Source organism: Aphelocoma coerulescens, chromosome 1 (genome assembly GCF_041296385.1).
Source record: "Aphelocoma coerulescens isolate FSJ_1873_10779 chromosome 1, UR_Acoe_1.0, whole genome shotgun sequence".
Classification (NCBI taxonomy): Eukaryota; Metazoa; Chordata; class Aves; order Passeriformes; family Corvidae; genus Aphelocoma; species Aphelocoma coerulescens.
This window is the reverse complement of record NC_091013.1, coordinates 71,946,109-71,962,609: the sequence shown is the minus strand read 5'-3', so window position 1 is coordinate 71,962,609 and position 16,501 is coordinate 71,946,109. Positions and strand designations below refer to the sequence as shown.

Sequence of the window (16,501 nt, the reverse complement as noted above, 5' to 3'; positions counted from 1 at the left end):
GCATTAGTTAACTTATAAAATACTCCTGAGAACAGCTGGAATCTGTCTGAATGCAGTCAGTCCCATTGAATTGTTAATGGTGTCTACAGCATGGTAGGATTTGTTTTGGAATAAATACTCAATGTACAATTTGTTAGCGTGCTTTCAGTCTCAAGTATGAAAGCAAATTGAAGCCTATCCCACTGTACTGGCTTTTGAAGACTCAAAAAGGTACAGACAAGTACAAGTGCTGATTCTGCAGTGCTTGAGAAGATGTCTTGGATAAGGTGTCTTTTGCTCTGGTTCCTAGGCTAGAATTCAGCTCTCCTGGGGGAATGGAGCAGTGGCTTTGTTCATCTGCTATTTTTCTAGGTGATTTCTGGAATGCTTTGCCTTGTGTTTCTAATTATTTTGCATTTGCTCCTTCTGTTTCATTTGGAGCAGGCTGTGTATGTTAATTAGGAAATGTAAATACCTTTACAGAACTGTGTGTTTAGAGGCCTTTTTCAAAAGCAAGTGTTGTAAGCACACTAATAGAAAAGACAAACAAGTATTTCTGCTCATTGTTATCTTATGGCCTGAAATATCCATTTCTTTATGCAAGTATAGCTTTTAAAAGAGGGGAAACATTGGGAGATGTCTAACCTTAAATGAGATGTAGATTCACATAAAAATTAGTAGTTTGTGGCTTTGATTACTGGCTACCAGAAAGACAGCTTCTCATTGCATGAGCTCTGCCAGTGGTAGGAGTTGGCAGAGCCTTGGAAACTGTTCCAGGAAGCCTGGAAGTTAATGGTGGTTCCTGCTATGCCAGGAGCTTTTTGCTGGGAAGCTCAGTGCTAAGAGCCCTGATTATGCAGCCAGCAGGAATAAAGCTAATGTACAGGCATTTAACACAGAGCTAACTAGAATTCCATATTTCCAGTCTGTGGGCAATGACACTAAGGATTTGAAGTAAATTTTGTTCCAGATAAGATTTAATACACATTATGAAAGACAAATTTAGAAGAAAATTAAAACAGTGTGCATGTTCAGGAAATATACACTTATGGTGCTTAATTTCCTTTTGTAATTTAATTTTGTGTATTTTTTATTATTTCATGATTGCACGTATAACACCTTTTGACATTTCAAAATCTATATGACAGAGTATGATTTGAGGTTTTACATGTGTTCGGGCCTGTAATAACAACTGGAAAATGTTTGTCTTTTTTCCTGAGTTACCCTGGAGCATCAGACTTTCTATGTGCATTTTAGTCTTTGAGTTACTTCTAGTGCACTTCGAGCTAGAAAAGATCAAACTATATAACCTCCTGCTGCACCATACCCTGTGGTACTGCATATTATGCTAATTACTACACCAGTGCTCTCCCTCAGATTTTTTTAAACCTGAAATTCTATATTTCTGTGAAATGACAAATTCTGAGCCCAAACACTTGTAATCTAAAAATTTATTTTCCCTGCAGGAAATCAACATGTTTTCCTAACCAACTAACAGCTGTTGTTTCAAAAGACAAGAACAAGCCCCATTTTTAGAAAAGCATTCAGCTCAAGCTCTGATATGAGGTCTGATGCCAGGGATGGCTCTTCCCCTAAAATTTCCCTGTGGGTGATGAGCTTAACAAAACGCTAACAGTTTGTTCCCGCAGACTGTCCTTCCTTTTGCCTGCTGTGTGTTTTCTAAATCCCTCTCCTCTAAGGAGGGCCACAGAGAGGCCACCAGGGCCCTTCTACTTAGGAAGGAGAAGTAGAATAATTGCTAGCTCCATGTGTCCCTGTCCCTGGCTCCTTCCCAGCAAGGCTGTGCTGGGTACTGGCTCTTCCCTTGCGGCACAACCCCTCCTCACCTGCCCGCTTGCTGCCCTGCTGCTCCACCAGACCTTAGGAGCTCTCCTGGTCTTGTAAACTGAACAAGGGCACTAATCTTCCTTGTTATTAGTCCTACTTACCTTTCCTTGCCCAGGTATCTGTTTTCACCTTCTATCTGCTGGTCTCCCACCTTCTGGAGCCAATGTCCCCCATGCGGCTGCCCCTGCTGGCCAGCACCCATGCACAACTCCCAGTGCACTCCACAGACCCTGACTTGCCCTCTGCAAAATTCTGGGCTTCTTTGCTCTGTTCTCTTTCAACCAAGCTCTAACTGGGGAATTGTTTCTCATTTTGTGCTTAAGGTCAAGGGGCTGAATGAACTCCCCAGGGGTCCTCACTGAAAATGTCTCAAAACCAAAAGTAGTTAATTATTTACATGCCTAAGGAAAGCACACACTTTTCTCTACCATTGCCTGTGTTTGGCATCTGGCATAGCAAAATTTATGGAGGAGCTCAGTGTATGGCCCATTTGTGCATTATATTTTTATTTTGAAAGTCCCAGAAAAGCCAAAGCCTTATTACCGTGAAAAAGTAATGCTTGAATCTGTAACTATATAACCTACATCTTATAAAAAAGCCCTGGTTTTGTCTCCCAGCTGGCATCTCAGGTTGGTCCTTAGTAATGAAAAGGCACCATAAACTTATTTTATGTCCTACTCTGCAGTACAGTGTAATAGGGGGCAGGCACAGGCAATTTCCATCTTCAGTCACTTCACTGTGAAAAGTATTAATCACAAGTGAGAATCATAGCTTCAATATTTTATATTTATGAACAGAGAAAATGGAGTTGGACAAAAGTAAAGGTATGAGGAAGTGTTCAGTCTTTACCACCCCCTGACAACTGATGGTGTGATTTGCCTATGAACAGTGGAAGAGAGTCTAAGAAGGTTTTAGAACTTGTGCTGTGCTTCCCTCCCATAAACAGTTGGACATGCAGGTGCATGTGCTCTTTCCAGAAGCACTCTGCAAGCAAATGCTGAGAGATGGTGCTAGAAATTATGCAGCTCAGCTTCTGGTGCGTGGCAAATGCTGTATCTGCAGCTCTCTGCATGCAAGTCCTGATGCAGGCAGAAGTGGAAGGGTGAATGAGGCATCAGAAATAAACCTAATACTGCAGCTGTGACTAGGTGTGGCTTTGGAGAGAAACTAGTAAACCAGTAAGTGTCCCTGAAGATTATGATCCCCATATAAAATTGTCATTTTTCTACACTGTTGAAAAAGCCGGGTCACATTTGCATTAAGCAAAATGCAAGATAGTGTTAGCTTTTGGACTACCAGTCATTAGGCACCACCAAGAAAATCTGATTTTGTTTTTCTGCTTCAGATAGTTCAGATTCTGTGGGACATTCTCCTATAAGATGTCTGTGAACACACTCATGAGAGAGGGGAAAGTTAATAAGGCAAACTTTGTTTTCCCTCTAGAACAAGTCATTTGCCTTAAATCTCTCTGTTTTTCCAGTGTATCCAAGGCTGTGACACAGTTCTTCAGGCTAAAATGCAGCCCTCAACAAGCACTAATGGTTTAAAAAAGGAAAGCAAGCAGGAAAATACATTATTGTCTCAGGGTTTTGCTTTTTATTGCTCCTTCTCTTTACTTCTTTGATGAATGTTTTCTGCTTGAAGTCGTGTGTCTGTGACTGTCACACCATGGTCAAACAAGCAGGGCAGGACCTCATGTTACTGCACTCAGCATGGTCCCCAGAGCTATTTTGATGGGAGCTGTGGGTGGGTAGGAGGAGCTGAGCTTGGGTGGCCACTCTGGCTTTCCAGGGAAGTTGTAACTCCCTGCTACAAGAGGCAGTCTCTGACTGGAGAACTTTGACAGCTGGCAGACCATCCCGAGGCCTTAACCAGGAGAGCTCCAGTGGTGGGATGAATAATAACAGACACTGAGTTACCTCTCTCTGAAATATTCCATGCCCTGTTTCATCCCACACTGGCATAGTGTCTTGCAGGTTTGTGCACTGACTGTGCTTGCCCACCTCTGTCCCTGCCTGACGTACTGCACAGGCAGAGACCCACTCTCGTGTCTGGGCAGCCACGTCCAGCACAGCTCCGACACGTCCTGCCTGCTTCTGGCTCAAGCCTCTCTCTTGCCTACATGAGACCATCTTGGGAAAGCTGGTCTCCAGAAAAGGCAGCTTCCTTACCTGTGGAAAAGGTGACAGGGCAGGGACTTGCAGGTAACTTCAGTCAGCTTTGCACTGTTCCACCTATTCCACTTCTCCAGCCCAGAATGAGGTTGCGCAGCAAGGTAAAGAGACAGAACACAGCACTCAAAACAGATAGGATGGGTTACCTGTGTAGCTATTCATGCCTTAATGACATTTGTCATGGGGCAGATGACTGGAAAGCCAATACAGTGTGTAAGGCCTTCTTTTGTCCTTTGTTAGTGCCGTGAGTGTCAGCTCAGCCACGTGTACAGTGTTGTGGTTGCAGACGTGGCAGGTTGGCATCCAACCCAGAAGTGCTGTGTAGCATCATTCTGTGCAGAGCCCAGGATGTGAACTGGTGAAATACTTATATTTTGCCATTTTGGTATGTATCTTAGTGACATAGTTCTGCACAGTTATGAACAGAATTATAAACCAGTGTCTTTCTACCTTTGATTTTTTCTAAAACAGGTGTGAAGAAAGAAGTACAAAAAGATCAGGATGCTAGCAGACCAGCTGTCTCATCCCCTAAGAAATCAGCAGTAACAGCCACAAAACTCCACTCACCAGGTATTTATGAACCTGAAAGCACTGCTTCAGGAACGATTTAAACTTGTTGACTTTGCATCTCTTGTTAACACACTCAAATCTGAGACCTGCTATTGTTAAGTGAGGATTGATTGTGTCCAAGGTTCATTAAGCTGGCTACAGCAGGCTTTATCATACCAATGCATGAGCTGAATAGACTTTTGTTCTCTTTGTTATAACCATGCAATCACCTCTCCCTCAAAACAAAGAGTTGTTGCTATTACATGTTTAAGGGCACAGGAACATTTTTTTAATCATTCCAATTTTATTACATAAAAAGAGAACAGACAGATATAGCAAAATAAAATGCACCTCAGACAGTTGCCTGGAGTGATAGTGTGTTGCTCAGAATCTATTCTTACTTTTATGCAGAGGGACTAAATTTCCTGGGCTATTTCTATGCATAACTGGAAAGGGGATTATCTATAGAAATAGCCTTCAAAGTGCTATTGGGATGTTGTCAACTTATCCCTCAATATTGGGCACAAACACATGGTTTTAACATTTCTGAAGAATACCTTTTTTTGTTTACTGAAATGAAGAGGACTTGTGTCTATTTATGTCTACTAAGTGTACATTAACAAATGGATAAGGTGCCTAAAGGCTTTTGTGAGGCTGGCCTTTGGTTGATCTAAACGCTTCTGAAATGAGCATGCATGGTCTCACCGATTTCATTGTGCTTGCAGTTTATCCTCTCTTGCCTCGTTTTTCAGACACTGCTTGAATGCCTAAAACATCATCTCTACAGCTGTGTCATACTTGAGTTACAGGTGTGGGGGATAGAACCCCATGTTGCTTCATTTGGTTGCAAAACATAAAGCATGTAGATCGGCTCTCCAGCTCCTGTAATTTGCACCAAGAGTCTCTCCATTATTACTAGACTCAATCCCTACTCTTCTCCTTCTCAACCAACAAAATCAAGAAAACTGAAGGTTAAATTTAATCTTCCCAGGCACCAACAGGACACAAAATTCTTCTCCTTACAAAGATATTAGAGTAAAAAGATGAACTTAACACTGTCCTCTGAGTCATATAATTTACAGGCTATTTTGCACCTGGTGAGATCACAGAGAGGTCCAAAGAATTTGTTGCAGAGACTGCCAGACCAGAAGCTCACCAGTGTTTATAACAGTGGGAGTCCAGTTTTAAGCGTCAGCACTGATTGTGGCTGTAGCAGCATGTTACAGCACAGCTGATTTGCTTCCACTAGGATTACATAAAGCAAAATGGAACACAGGAATGTTTGTAAAGGGTATTTGTATTGTCTTAAGGAGGTCTGCATTTCCAAAGGTGACTTAATAATTTTCAGGGCTTAAAGTTTTGGCATATCCAATTCATGAGGCCTCAAAGTTTTCTTCATTCTAGTGAGAGGCTGAGTACTGACCTCCATCCATCAGACTGATTTAGAATTTGTTCAGCTTGGTTGTGTGCAATTAAGGCAATCTAAATTTGTTTATCACTGTAAGAATCAAGTAGGAAAATAAACCTCATCTTAATTTATTTTTTTAGAGTAGCCTTTGGCATTCTTTGAAATAACTACAGCAATAACAAAGCAATAATGACAATTTTTTCACCTACTTAACTATTTCAAAAAATAGTCAAAGCAGCCTTTGAAGGGGACACAGAGTGTAGCTGGTGCTAAGGGGCAGTAACAGCCTTTCCTCTGTCAGAATCACAAACTCCTGCATCATTTACACTTTTCAGTGGGAGAGAATGTGTCTCACAGGTAACTCCACCACAGCTACATCTGGCCATGAAACAGGTTCTAAAATTTCTGAGTGCTCTTTCTAGGTTGTATTTGCCTCTGTTGCTGGCCTTGTTTCTTTTGATCAGTGCTGGTTTTTGACTGTTGTACACAAATTTTTTGAGCCTTGAATCTGAAAACTTGCAATGGAGTTTTGAGATGCAGAGTCTTGCAGGGATCTCAGTTTTATCCTTTGATGCAATACTATTTCTGAGATCTGTGTATAGGAGCAGGTGTCCACAGATGCAAGTGCTCTCCTTCCACTTCATTTTAGAATGGTGCCAACTGTTTCTGGCATCTGTCACTCTCCAGAATGCTTGATATCAATTGTCTCAAAGTAATTTGCTCCCTTTCCTTACCAAAATGTTGGAAATTGGACAGTTAAAAGGCGAAAAAATTGCATTCCCTATCTAAATCCTCCTGGACAGTGTTAATTATGAGTATATACTTGTCATGTCTCCTTAGTTCAAACATTCACTTAGATAAAAAAGACTTGGGAGTTTTGAAGCGGATCAAAGGGGTTCAGTGATTTCAGCACACACTGGGTCTGCCCCTCTGGTCCCACCATCAGCAAAAAGGACATTGAGGATCAGGGCCAGCATCATTAATATATACCCTGTTTTGTGCAGAGCAACAGAAGAGAGACATCAATGGCAGAGTAAGCTTAGTAAGCTGCCTTTCAGACCCAAATGAACCGAGAAATTCAGATTTATCCCTGAGGAGAATAGCACCGTTTAATTTACAAGGACAGCTTATAATACTGACAAGGACAACACAGAGATGTGCACTTCAAATCTTCCAGCGAACAGGAAGGCTAGAAAGATACAAGCAACCTGATGGGTTTCTGTTTTAATTAAAACCGAACTGATTTCAAGGGCTTTCCCCTACACTTCTCCCTGAGCCTTCTGTTGTAACATCACTGTCCTTCTTAAACAACCCAAGATTTTTTTATACTAAAAAGACAGATATTTATGGCTGTTGCTTTTATGAATTTCTTATTTTGTGGTATTACCTACTGTACAGTTAAGAGCCCCTTGACATGAATGGAAAAATTGGTAAGGAAATACCATTACTTCACAAAAAGGTTGCCAGGCTTTAAGTGACATAAAAATGGATAGAGGGCAATAGCTATGCTGGTTGAACTCTGTTAATGAAAAAAACTCCTTGTGTTGTATTATTTAGGTCTTCCAACAACATGGCATTAGTTTTGATGCTGCAGAACGTGGTATTCTTTTTCACAAATGCAAGTCATGGACACAAAGAGTTTCAAAGGGATTTTGCACTCATGGCTCTTTGCAGCTGCACCATGAGATGCCTGGAGACCTGAGGGAGCATCTCTGCTGGAGCTGGCTCCCTGTAAGCTTAGCCTGGAGCCAGGACATAGCTCAGTGAGATAGAAGATGTGCACCCAATGGCTGCACACAAGCTGGGGATCTGAAAAAGTAGGAATACACTCCTGGGGTATTGCTCTGGGGAAGCCATACTGTTTCCCTGCCTGATCTAGTAAAATTGCCCTAAAGGATCTATTTGCACACCCAGACCAGAGTCTTAAAGATCTAAAAGATCTGAAGCACATCTGACAAAATTACCTCTGGAATTTGTAATGCTCTACTTTACAAATTGGCTCAGATTCGTACCTTCAGAGACGTCTCTGTGGAAGGATTCTTTGGCTTTTTAGGGAAGGGATAGGTACCATTCACAGCAGAAGACTGTCCCCTATTACATGGTTGCTGGAGACTGATTGTAGACATGGCTTCTGTGTTGTTTCTCAGGGACTGTATACTACAAGACGATAAAATTACAAACTCTATTTTTTTCATATTCTTGCATACACAACCTTTTCTACTGACACAGAAATGTTTCAGATGCACGTCCACCATCTCTAGTAACACGTGGGACAAAGGTGTCTGACTCATATTTTCTCCCTCTTTCTTACTGACTTTAGCTTCTAGGCTAAAAGCTGGAGAATAATGAGAGGATCTGCGGAAGACCAGAGGTCCCTGGCCAGTATTCAGGAATGAGCTAAAGAGCATCAGCCGAGGGGTAGCAAAAAGGTAGCAAAAAAGACTGAGGGTAGCAAAAAAAATCAGTAAGCTGGGCAAAGGTGATGCCCAGCTGGCCATAAATGTTTGCAGAGGAGAGTTCTCAGAAAGCAGAGAAGGTAAAGACAAAACAGATTTTCCGAGCAGTGGCTTGAGCAGCCCGCTGATACCAGGACCATGGCCCTTCTTGCTTTGTCCTCATAACTGGGTATATCCACAGAAATGGATAGTTGACTCAAGCAGGATGTGAACTGAGGAAAACCCTCACTGCCCTGAAGTGGCTTATCATGAGTAAGCTTTAGTTCTTGTGCCATTGATATGAATATGACACAGTATTTGTGCTGATACCCTAAACTCAAGCTACACTAGTGCTTTCACATCTTTGTACAGCATCAGGCTTGCTTTAAGCCAACTTGGAGCACACCAGAGGAGCCAGAGTCTGTCTGGGCCTGGACAAGCAAACCGTGTAGTGATTCTGGTGTGGTCAATGATGCTGAGAGAGCAGCCATGCAGAGCCAGTGATGTCACTCGTGCATTGTGTGGCATTTGGTGGCACTTCAGTACAAACCTGCTAAGTGCTGCAATTTTAGACATGTTGTAAAGGTGAGAGCAAGGGGAGCTCTCAAGGTAGACTGCAGTATTGTAGGTAGAAAGTAATAGTGATATCCTGATATCCATGGGGTGTTTGCATTCAGAGAGGGACAACTCCAGCCCCACATTGTTCTGTTCTGTTCTGAGGCCAAATGAAATCTGCAAAGGCAAAGGAAAACTGGCACCTCCGTTGAGTCACCAAGCTGGGGGTTCATATAGACAAAGAAACCATGTGTAGAGTATAAATGTCATCTAGCTGTTTTCCACATCCACAATAAGATAAGGTGAATCCTGACCTGGAAGTGCCCATTTCTCTCACTGCCATTCAAGAGAGTCCAGCATCACACATCAAGATGCAGACCTCTGTTCTTCTAGATGTCTAGCAGAGGTGAGGTGATTCCTTCCTCCAACAACCTCAGTTCTCAGTGATACACTCTTAGGACAGCTCTCCTCAACTTGTAGAAGACTTTCCGGCTCAGAGCCTGAGGTGACATGACTGATAAAAAGCTTTGAGCTTTGTCCCTAAAAAAACATATTTCCCTGGGCTCTTGCTTTTTTTTTTTGAAAGACTGAAAGATTTTTTCTTTTGAAGGGATGAGTCTCAAAGGCCATAGAAACACCTAAAGGTCGTGTCTATACATATAAAGTGAGTCTCCTGAATGGTCTTTTCTTCTCTCCTTTGTAGGACATCCCAAGCAAAGGCCAACCACCCCAAGGAATGGATTCTCCCCCAAACCAGGAGAGGGTCGAGACACTGAAAAGCAGTTCATTCAGAGACTGAAGGAAAAGTGTGATGAGCAGTCCCGGCAATTGATCAGTATCCAAGATGAACTTAAGAGGGCCAGCTGTGGCTTTGATGTCTTTGCTATAACAACCCAGTACTTTTTCAGGCAGGTAAGTGCAATGGGTGCTTCTTACCATTGAAAAGATTCTTTGTCTTTACAGCTGTCACTTGCCAAAATTTATTCCACAGTCACTGAAAATTTATTCTTGGGACCAAAGCATGTAATTTCTTTACAATGTTTATTATGAGAAGGGAATTTTAATTTCATAGAATCATAGAAAGAAAATCTGCAATAACAAAGGAAATCTGACAAGTCACCAAGCTTGGGGTTTGGGTGGTCAAAGAATCATGTGTAAAGTATAGATGCCATCCAATCTGATAAGTTGAATAATTTGATGCCATATATTTGAAAATAAAAGTTCAGGAACTTGGAAAAGGAAGAATTTTGTGTGAAGTATTTGTCATAAGCAGGTGTTTTTAGGAGTAAAGGAGATGCAGAAACTTAGAATTCCCAGTCTTTGATTGCTAGCACTGGTATGGAAAGTGTAACTGAGATATTAATACTTGTGAGCAACCAAAATTGTTAGATGAAGGAAACTATTTGATTTCCCTCAGTCATTATCTACTCTTCCTGTTCACCATGAATCAAGCAGAGTGTCCCTGTTACAGGGTTGCCAGTTGCTGAAGATGTTAGGATAACATTTTCTCAGCATGTAGAAGATTACGCACAGCAGGTATAGGGAACATAAAGAAAATGGTGCTGGTAATTAGAGAACCTTGTTTATTCACTCAAGTCAAAATGAATAAATTCTAAGATAACCAAAATAACCATGAAAGACTTGAAAGTGTTGCTTGTTTCAAAAGCTGTTTAGTGATCTAGGAAATGTAGCTGGGCACTCAGGTCTAGGCCTGGTTCACATGATCCCACATATTTTATAACATCCCAGGCTAAGCTGGTGTCCCGGCTACTTTGTACAGCAGGCAGACAATCACCAGCAGTAGGACCTAAGGTTTGGATAATACCCTTGATTGCCCCCTTCTCTGCTTTTGGAAGAGACAAGAATAAATCTTCTGTGTTAAATGAGAGAAAGAAAAACAAGAAAACAAAACCTAAATTCAATCAATCTCAAAAATTCTGAAATACTTTATTTCGTTTTGGGGTATTTAATATTAGTGGGAAAGGTTACCTTTGAATAAATAACCACAGTTCACACTGTTCCCTAAGTAGGAGCTGATCTTGCCAGGGGAGATTCACTGAACTGAAAAAACAGGGAATTTTTAAAATGTCCTAAATATTTTAAATACATTCCCAGGAGATCTCCCCCCTCTATTTTTCTTTAGACTTGACATTTCTGTATTTCAGGACTTGCTGAGCATTTCTAAACACTTTTGGTTGGGTTTTGGTTTGTTTTTTTTTTTTTTTTTGGGGGGGGGAGGTTTTTTTAGGTTTTTTGGTTGGGTTTTTTTTTGTTTTGGGTTTGGGGTTTTTTTTGAGCTGACTTTGGAGTATTCTTGTTTAAATCAGAGGGAAATAAAAAAGGGCAGAGCACTGTCAGCTCAGCTTTGTCTATGCATTTTCCACTGGGGAGAGATTTTTCATCACATGCCTCATTCACAATTTGCTGAAGGAGCCCTGGAAACTTGGGCTTATCTCCTTCATCTCCTCTGGATATGTTTTAAATGAGAACAGCTGCTGCAACTGAGCTTTGAGATGACTGTCATTCTTTTGTCTCATGTTGGATCTGTCCTGAAAATGCCTCCTAAATTGAACAACTCAGGTGTCTTTATTTAACAGCATCCTCTCCAAGTCCTGGCCAAGCATAGCTGCACCTCATGTACTCAGCTCCTCTGTATTATCAGGCCAGCTGGGGATTGCAGTAATGCCCCTCTGAGTGCCTGAAGGTGAAAAATAATACACCTGTAGACTTTAGGCACCTTCAGGTTTGGGCAGGATTAGGTGTCGATTTTTTTCAGATCCACCCAGCTGTGGTACCTTCTTTAGGAGTATGGTTGCTTTAGGCTCCATTTTTAGTGCATGCAGGCAGGTGAACACTTCATGAAGATTATTTAAAGCACCAAAGTCCTGAATTTCTGCTTGAGTTACTTGCCTGTCCCATCTGAGACTTCCAGGGAGCAGTAAGGCTGCTGCACTCCTAAATTCAATGCTTAAGTCAAGAGCTTGCATACAGTGGGACAGCCTGGGACTACTCAAGCAGTTGTGTAACTGGGCAGTCAGTTGTCTTGCAACACAGACACAGACAAGTTTTTGAGTGTCATTCAAAAATACAGTCTGTAGACATCTTCTGAGATGGCTTTATTGTCTGAAAGCTTGAGCAAAATTGAGTTGGCTGGCTTTGAGTTAGGGCAGTATGGGGAAAAAAAACTTTTCACATTATAAAAATAATAAGAGTTGTGTGTGTTTGTTTCTGAGAACCCTGCAGGCAAAATGGTTGAGGTCTGAGTGGAACTGCAGTGTGGCAAAGGAAAAACACTCATTCAACAAAAAGGTGTGGCCATATTCCAGAGAAATTTGGGGTTGTTTTGACCCGCTGGCAGTTCCACTCTGTTTAGCAGAGGGCCCAACCCTATCTTGGTACTCGGGAGCCACTTTTGGGCTGATAATCACTTGGGTCCAATGTCTCTCTCTCCTTAAATCACAACAAAATAATGTTCAAAACATAGATTTTTCTCAGATTTGGACCTGAATTCTGTTGGAAAACATGCTCCTACACAGTGAGGACAGGAATGAGTCCTAATGACAACCCAAGGACCAGTGTTTTGCATGCAGGTAGGAGTCTGCCCATGCCCATGGCTCTCTTGTCTTTCTCACACTGTTTCTCTTCCTTCTCCAAAGCTGGGGAAAGCGCCAATGCAAGTGGTCCAGCAGACATATTTAGCTGTAGAAAGAGAGTGCTGTATGTAATAAAGAGTGTTGGACCACACCAGCAGTTGCTCTGAGTGCTTTAAGATTACATAACCATTTTCTTTTAGTTTCTTGGATTTGTTTTCTGTCTGTTTCAGACCACTGCTGAATGGTATCCTGGAATCATCTCTCTTTCTCAGTTGAAAATGCACATAATTGGCATGGTTCTTTTAATTGGCATCTAGAAGTGCACAGTATGTAACAGTATTTATTACAGACCCATTAAATGCCAGATAAACCAAATTTCTATCCTTGGGAAAAGCCTAGGCAATCGAAGCAGGTGATAACTGAGGCAGTAGACAGAAAAAATATTAAAGCAGTGGTTCTGACATAAGCATGAAAAGTAATGATTGCAGTGCCTGTGCAGAGCATGGCTTTTAATTATTATTTAATTAGCAGATGTATTAACTTAAGACCCTCATATATGCACATGACTCTTGTTGACTTTTGGAACTGCTTCAAATTAATTCTGAAGAGGAGATTAAGTTTGTCCTTAATGTCAGATGCTCATCTTGCCGATACAACCCTTGTGCTGTGCTGGTACTCCAAAGTGAACAGCTGACTGACGGGAGCTGGAGTGACACCAGGAAGAGTTTTTAGAGCAAATATCTCTAGACCCCTGATCTGGATGACTCCTGAACTGCTCTGGCTTGTTAGCCCAGTGATAATGGCAGTCCTGGCCCAGTTTCAGCCCTGTTCAGCGAAGTGGCCAGCAGTGATCCCTCTTGGAAGTGGTAACAGTGCCATCTAAAGGAGAGTAACCCGAAGTGACAAATTCTGGAGAGAAAAATCTTTCCGGACATAAATGGGGAGAAAAACAAAAAATCCACTTTCAGGTCCCTAGTCCACTCAGAGAAGTGTTTGTGTTGGGGGCTGCTGTGGCCAAACTGCACCGAGGTCCTGGAAACTGGGCTAATGGCTCTCTGCAATCCAGCCTGCCCCAGCAGGAAAGTGGAGTCCTAGTTCTGCCTCTGAGACTTCAGAGGATTCTAGAGCTACAGTGCATGTGAGGAGAAGGGATCCTTTCTGGGCTGCAGACCCCAAGGGTGGGATCAGGGAAGGAAAAGGGTTATGCTGGGGTAGTGTGTCCCATACTCTGCTTGGGCCTGGAGGAGTTTCCAGACCTGCAGCACTGTCTCTTGGTGTGATTTTCATCGTGGGGGAAAAACTGCTCAGGACAGGTCCCAGCACAAGTGCAGCTGGATCAGCTGGGAATGGAGGAACTACACAGATGTCCTGAGCAAGAGTTGGGACAACACTGTATTTGATGGCATCCCAGAACTTTGTGTCTACCAAGACTGGGAAAGGCATGTCACCAGTAACCAGAGTGTGTTTGCCTGCACATCTAACCGTGGGTATGCAGTACATGTCTTCCAGAAGAGTAAACACACAGCAATATCCTGCAAAATCTAGGGTGGGCAAGGAAGACCTTTCCCTCGTTTAAATAACAAATAAGTGTGCGCTTGTGTGTCTTCTTGAGAGTAATGTTCCTGTCCTGTGAATGAACAACATGCCACCCAGTGTCATGTAACATCTTTGGCCAATGAGCGCTTGTGCTAGAGGCAAAATTGGCCATGCTATTTATAAGTTGCTTGGCACTTCCCACCATTGCCTCCAAAACATTAATTTGTGCTAACATTTCAAGGGATTATCTTTGGCTAAGCTGAAAATGGTTTCTTTTCACAACTGTCTCAGAGAAGAAGTTCAGGAGAAATATATCTATTTGTTCATGCCTGGTGCTGGCAGAGTGGTGAGAAGCCGGCACTCATCAGCAAGATTGACCTTCTGGCTTTCAGGGGTAATGCTTTCCCAGCATTTGCAAAATATGTTTTAATCTGGCCCAAGAATAGTCCTTAGAAGAGTGCCATTCCTCCCTCCTCACGAGTACAGTTAGTCTACATGTCCTGTATTGAGCAAGTTCATTCTTTTCATTGCTCCTGAAGGAGACCAGAGCAGTCAGAGCAGCTCAATATTTCCATTCTGTATCCTGAAAAAAAATACACTTTGGACTCATCAAACACTGACAGTTTAGGGTTATGAATAAAAAAAACCTTATTTCACGGAAAACAAAACACTGTTTACTTGGGAGGAAAAAAAATAGAAAGAAGCTTTGTCATCATTTAGAGCTTTCTCAACTGCTTTTTAAGGAGAAATGCACAAGACTTGGTACATGGGGCTATTAGTTATGGTAATGATGCCTTTTCCTGGTCTTCAAATCAAGAGTCAAACACGGTTAGAAGGGGAAAAGGGATTTTACCTTGGTATTTATTTTAAGGATCCTTAGGTGCACACGTCCAGGTCATATGCATCAAAATGCACCCCGCTGAATTATGCCCCCCCCAAAAGAAAAGGTATAACATTATAGGTGTTACTAATTAGCATATCTATCAAAGATTCCCCAATGAGAGGCTCAAGGGAGCCCCCCTCCCCAAGGAACCTTCCCCTGGATGATTCTATCTTAGTTTACAGAATGTGTTCTGGAGAGGACCTTGGGGTCTGGGGCACACTGATCCCTAGCTACGAAGCTTCTAAAATGTTTAGTCTTTTAGCTTGACAAACAAGTCCAAGAATGTAGGCAAAAAGCACTAGAAATACAGAAGTTGTAAAAAGGTATAACAGGGGTATAAAAGAAAAGGCAAAAAATCATCATGGCATCAGTAAAATGGAGCAGTAAGAATCCAGAGGTGTACTCCTTTACTCGCAAGCATTACATTGAAGGCTCTACAGTGCAGATGCTGTGGGGCCTGCAGGCCACTCACACGTGGTCAGTCTACCCAAGGAATGGATTGGGGTTTGTGAAATGAAGGAAATCACCTTCTGCAGGCCCCTGCTTATTTTCTGTCTATGCTAAAAGTCAGGCAGTGAGTTAGGTATGATGCTACAGGAATAGAAACCTTAAAGGAGCTTAGTATCTTTCCCTTCCTCATCCTTTGGGTACCTTTGGATGTTACACTGCTTCCAGACAGCATGGCCAGCTCTGCTTCAGGCCCTGCAAAACAGAAGGAAAAAGGTGCAGGGAATCTCTTGGCTTCTCCCTGTGTCCTCAGTGGCCTTCTTAGAGACACTGCTGTGACAAAAAGTGCAAATTTTAGTTTCAGGCGGTGGAAGAATATGCTTCCCTGGGAATTGCTGGAGTAGTTACATGGCCTTGTTTTGAAAAAAAAACCAAATTAGACTATGTTCGTCTTGGCTGGAGAAGGGTTTTGTTAGTTATACATAAATATTTTAAATTTTGAGATAAAAAAGAAATAGCTCCAGGCATTCTAATGCTCCTCTTGAAGAGGTTTTAAATGGCCATTAAAAATTAAAGACCTCTTTATTTACATGTTGTCCTTGAAGAGAAATATATTTAGGATGTGTGCCAAGCATCAGGTAAAAGTGAATTTATTTTCTCCTTTTGTTTGTATTATCCATCTCTTCTGTAAGCAGCTGACTTTGACAGCCTTGATTTTATACTGCATTCAGAGGAAAAAACACGTAAGAGTCAGAAGTGGTTCTTGTAATGTTGGCAGCCTCCAAGCTGGGTAGGCGTCTGGGCTTGAGGGATTTGGCAACACATTGGAAGTGGTGTGAAAAGCAGTGATGAGTAATAGGGTCCAGTGCTGTTGTGGCCTCTCATCACGGACAGGGACAGGACAGGGAAAACCCAAATCACAGTGTTTTCATGCTGTTCTTTCAGTTCAGTGAAGGAGTCAGTGGGAATGTGCACCTCTTCTAAATTCCATGCATTTTAAATTCCTCTCTTGGCGCAAAGAGGCAATATCCTCAGATCAATCATTGTTTGTTTTCTCGTGTTTTGTTTTTTGGAGGTTTTTTCTTTGATTGATT

General features: G+C 42.0%; 1 protein-coding gene across 2 annotated transcripts in view; it reads left to right on the top strand.

The window, feature by feature from the left end:
• The window catches only part of MTUS2 (microtubule associated scaffold protein 2), a 276,732-nt gene that overhangs the window by 212,522 nt on the left and 47,709 nt on the right, over positions 1 to 16,501 (top strand). For both annotated transcript variants that reach the window (XM_069012620.1, XM_069012610.1), the window contains 2 exons: positions 4,473 to 4,571; positions 9,652 to 9,860. In XM_069012620.1, the coding sequence (XP_068868721.1) occupies positions 4,473 to 4,571; positions 9,652 to 9,860 (308 nt within the window). The remainder of the gene's footprint in view (positions 1 to 4,472; positions 4,572 to 9,651; positions 9,861 to 16,501) is intronic.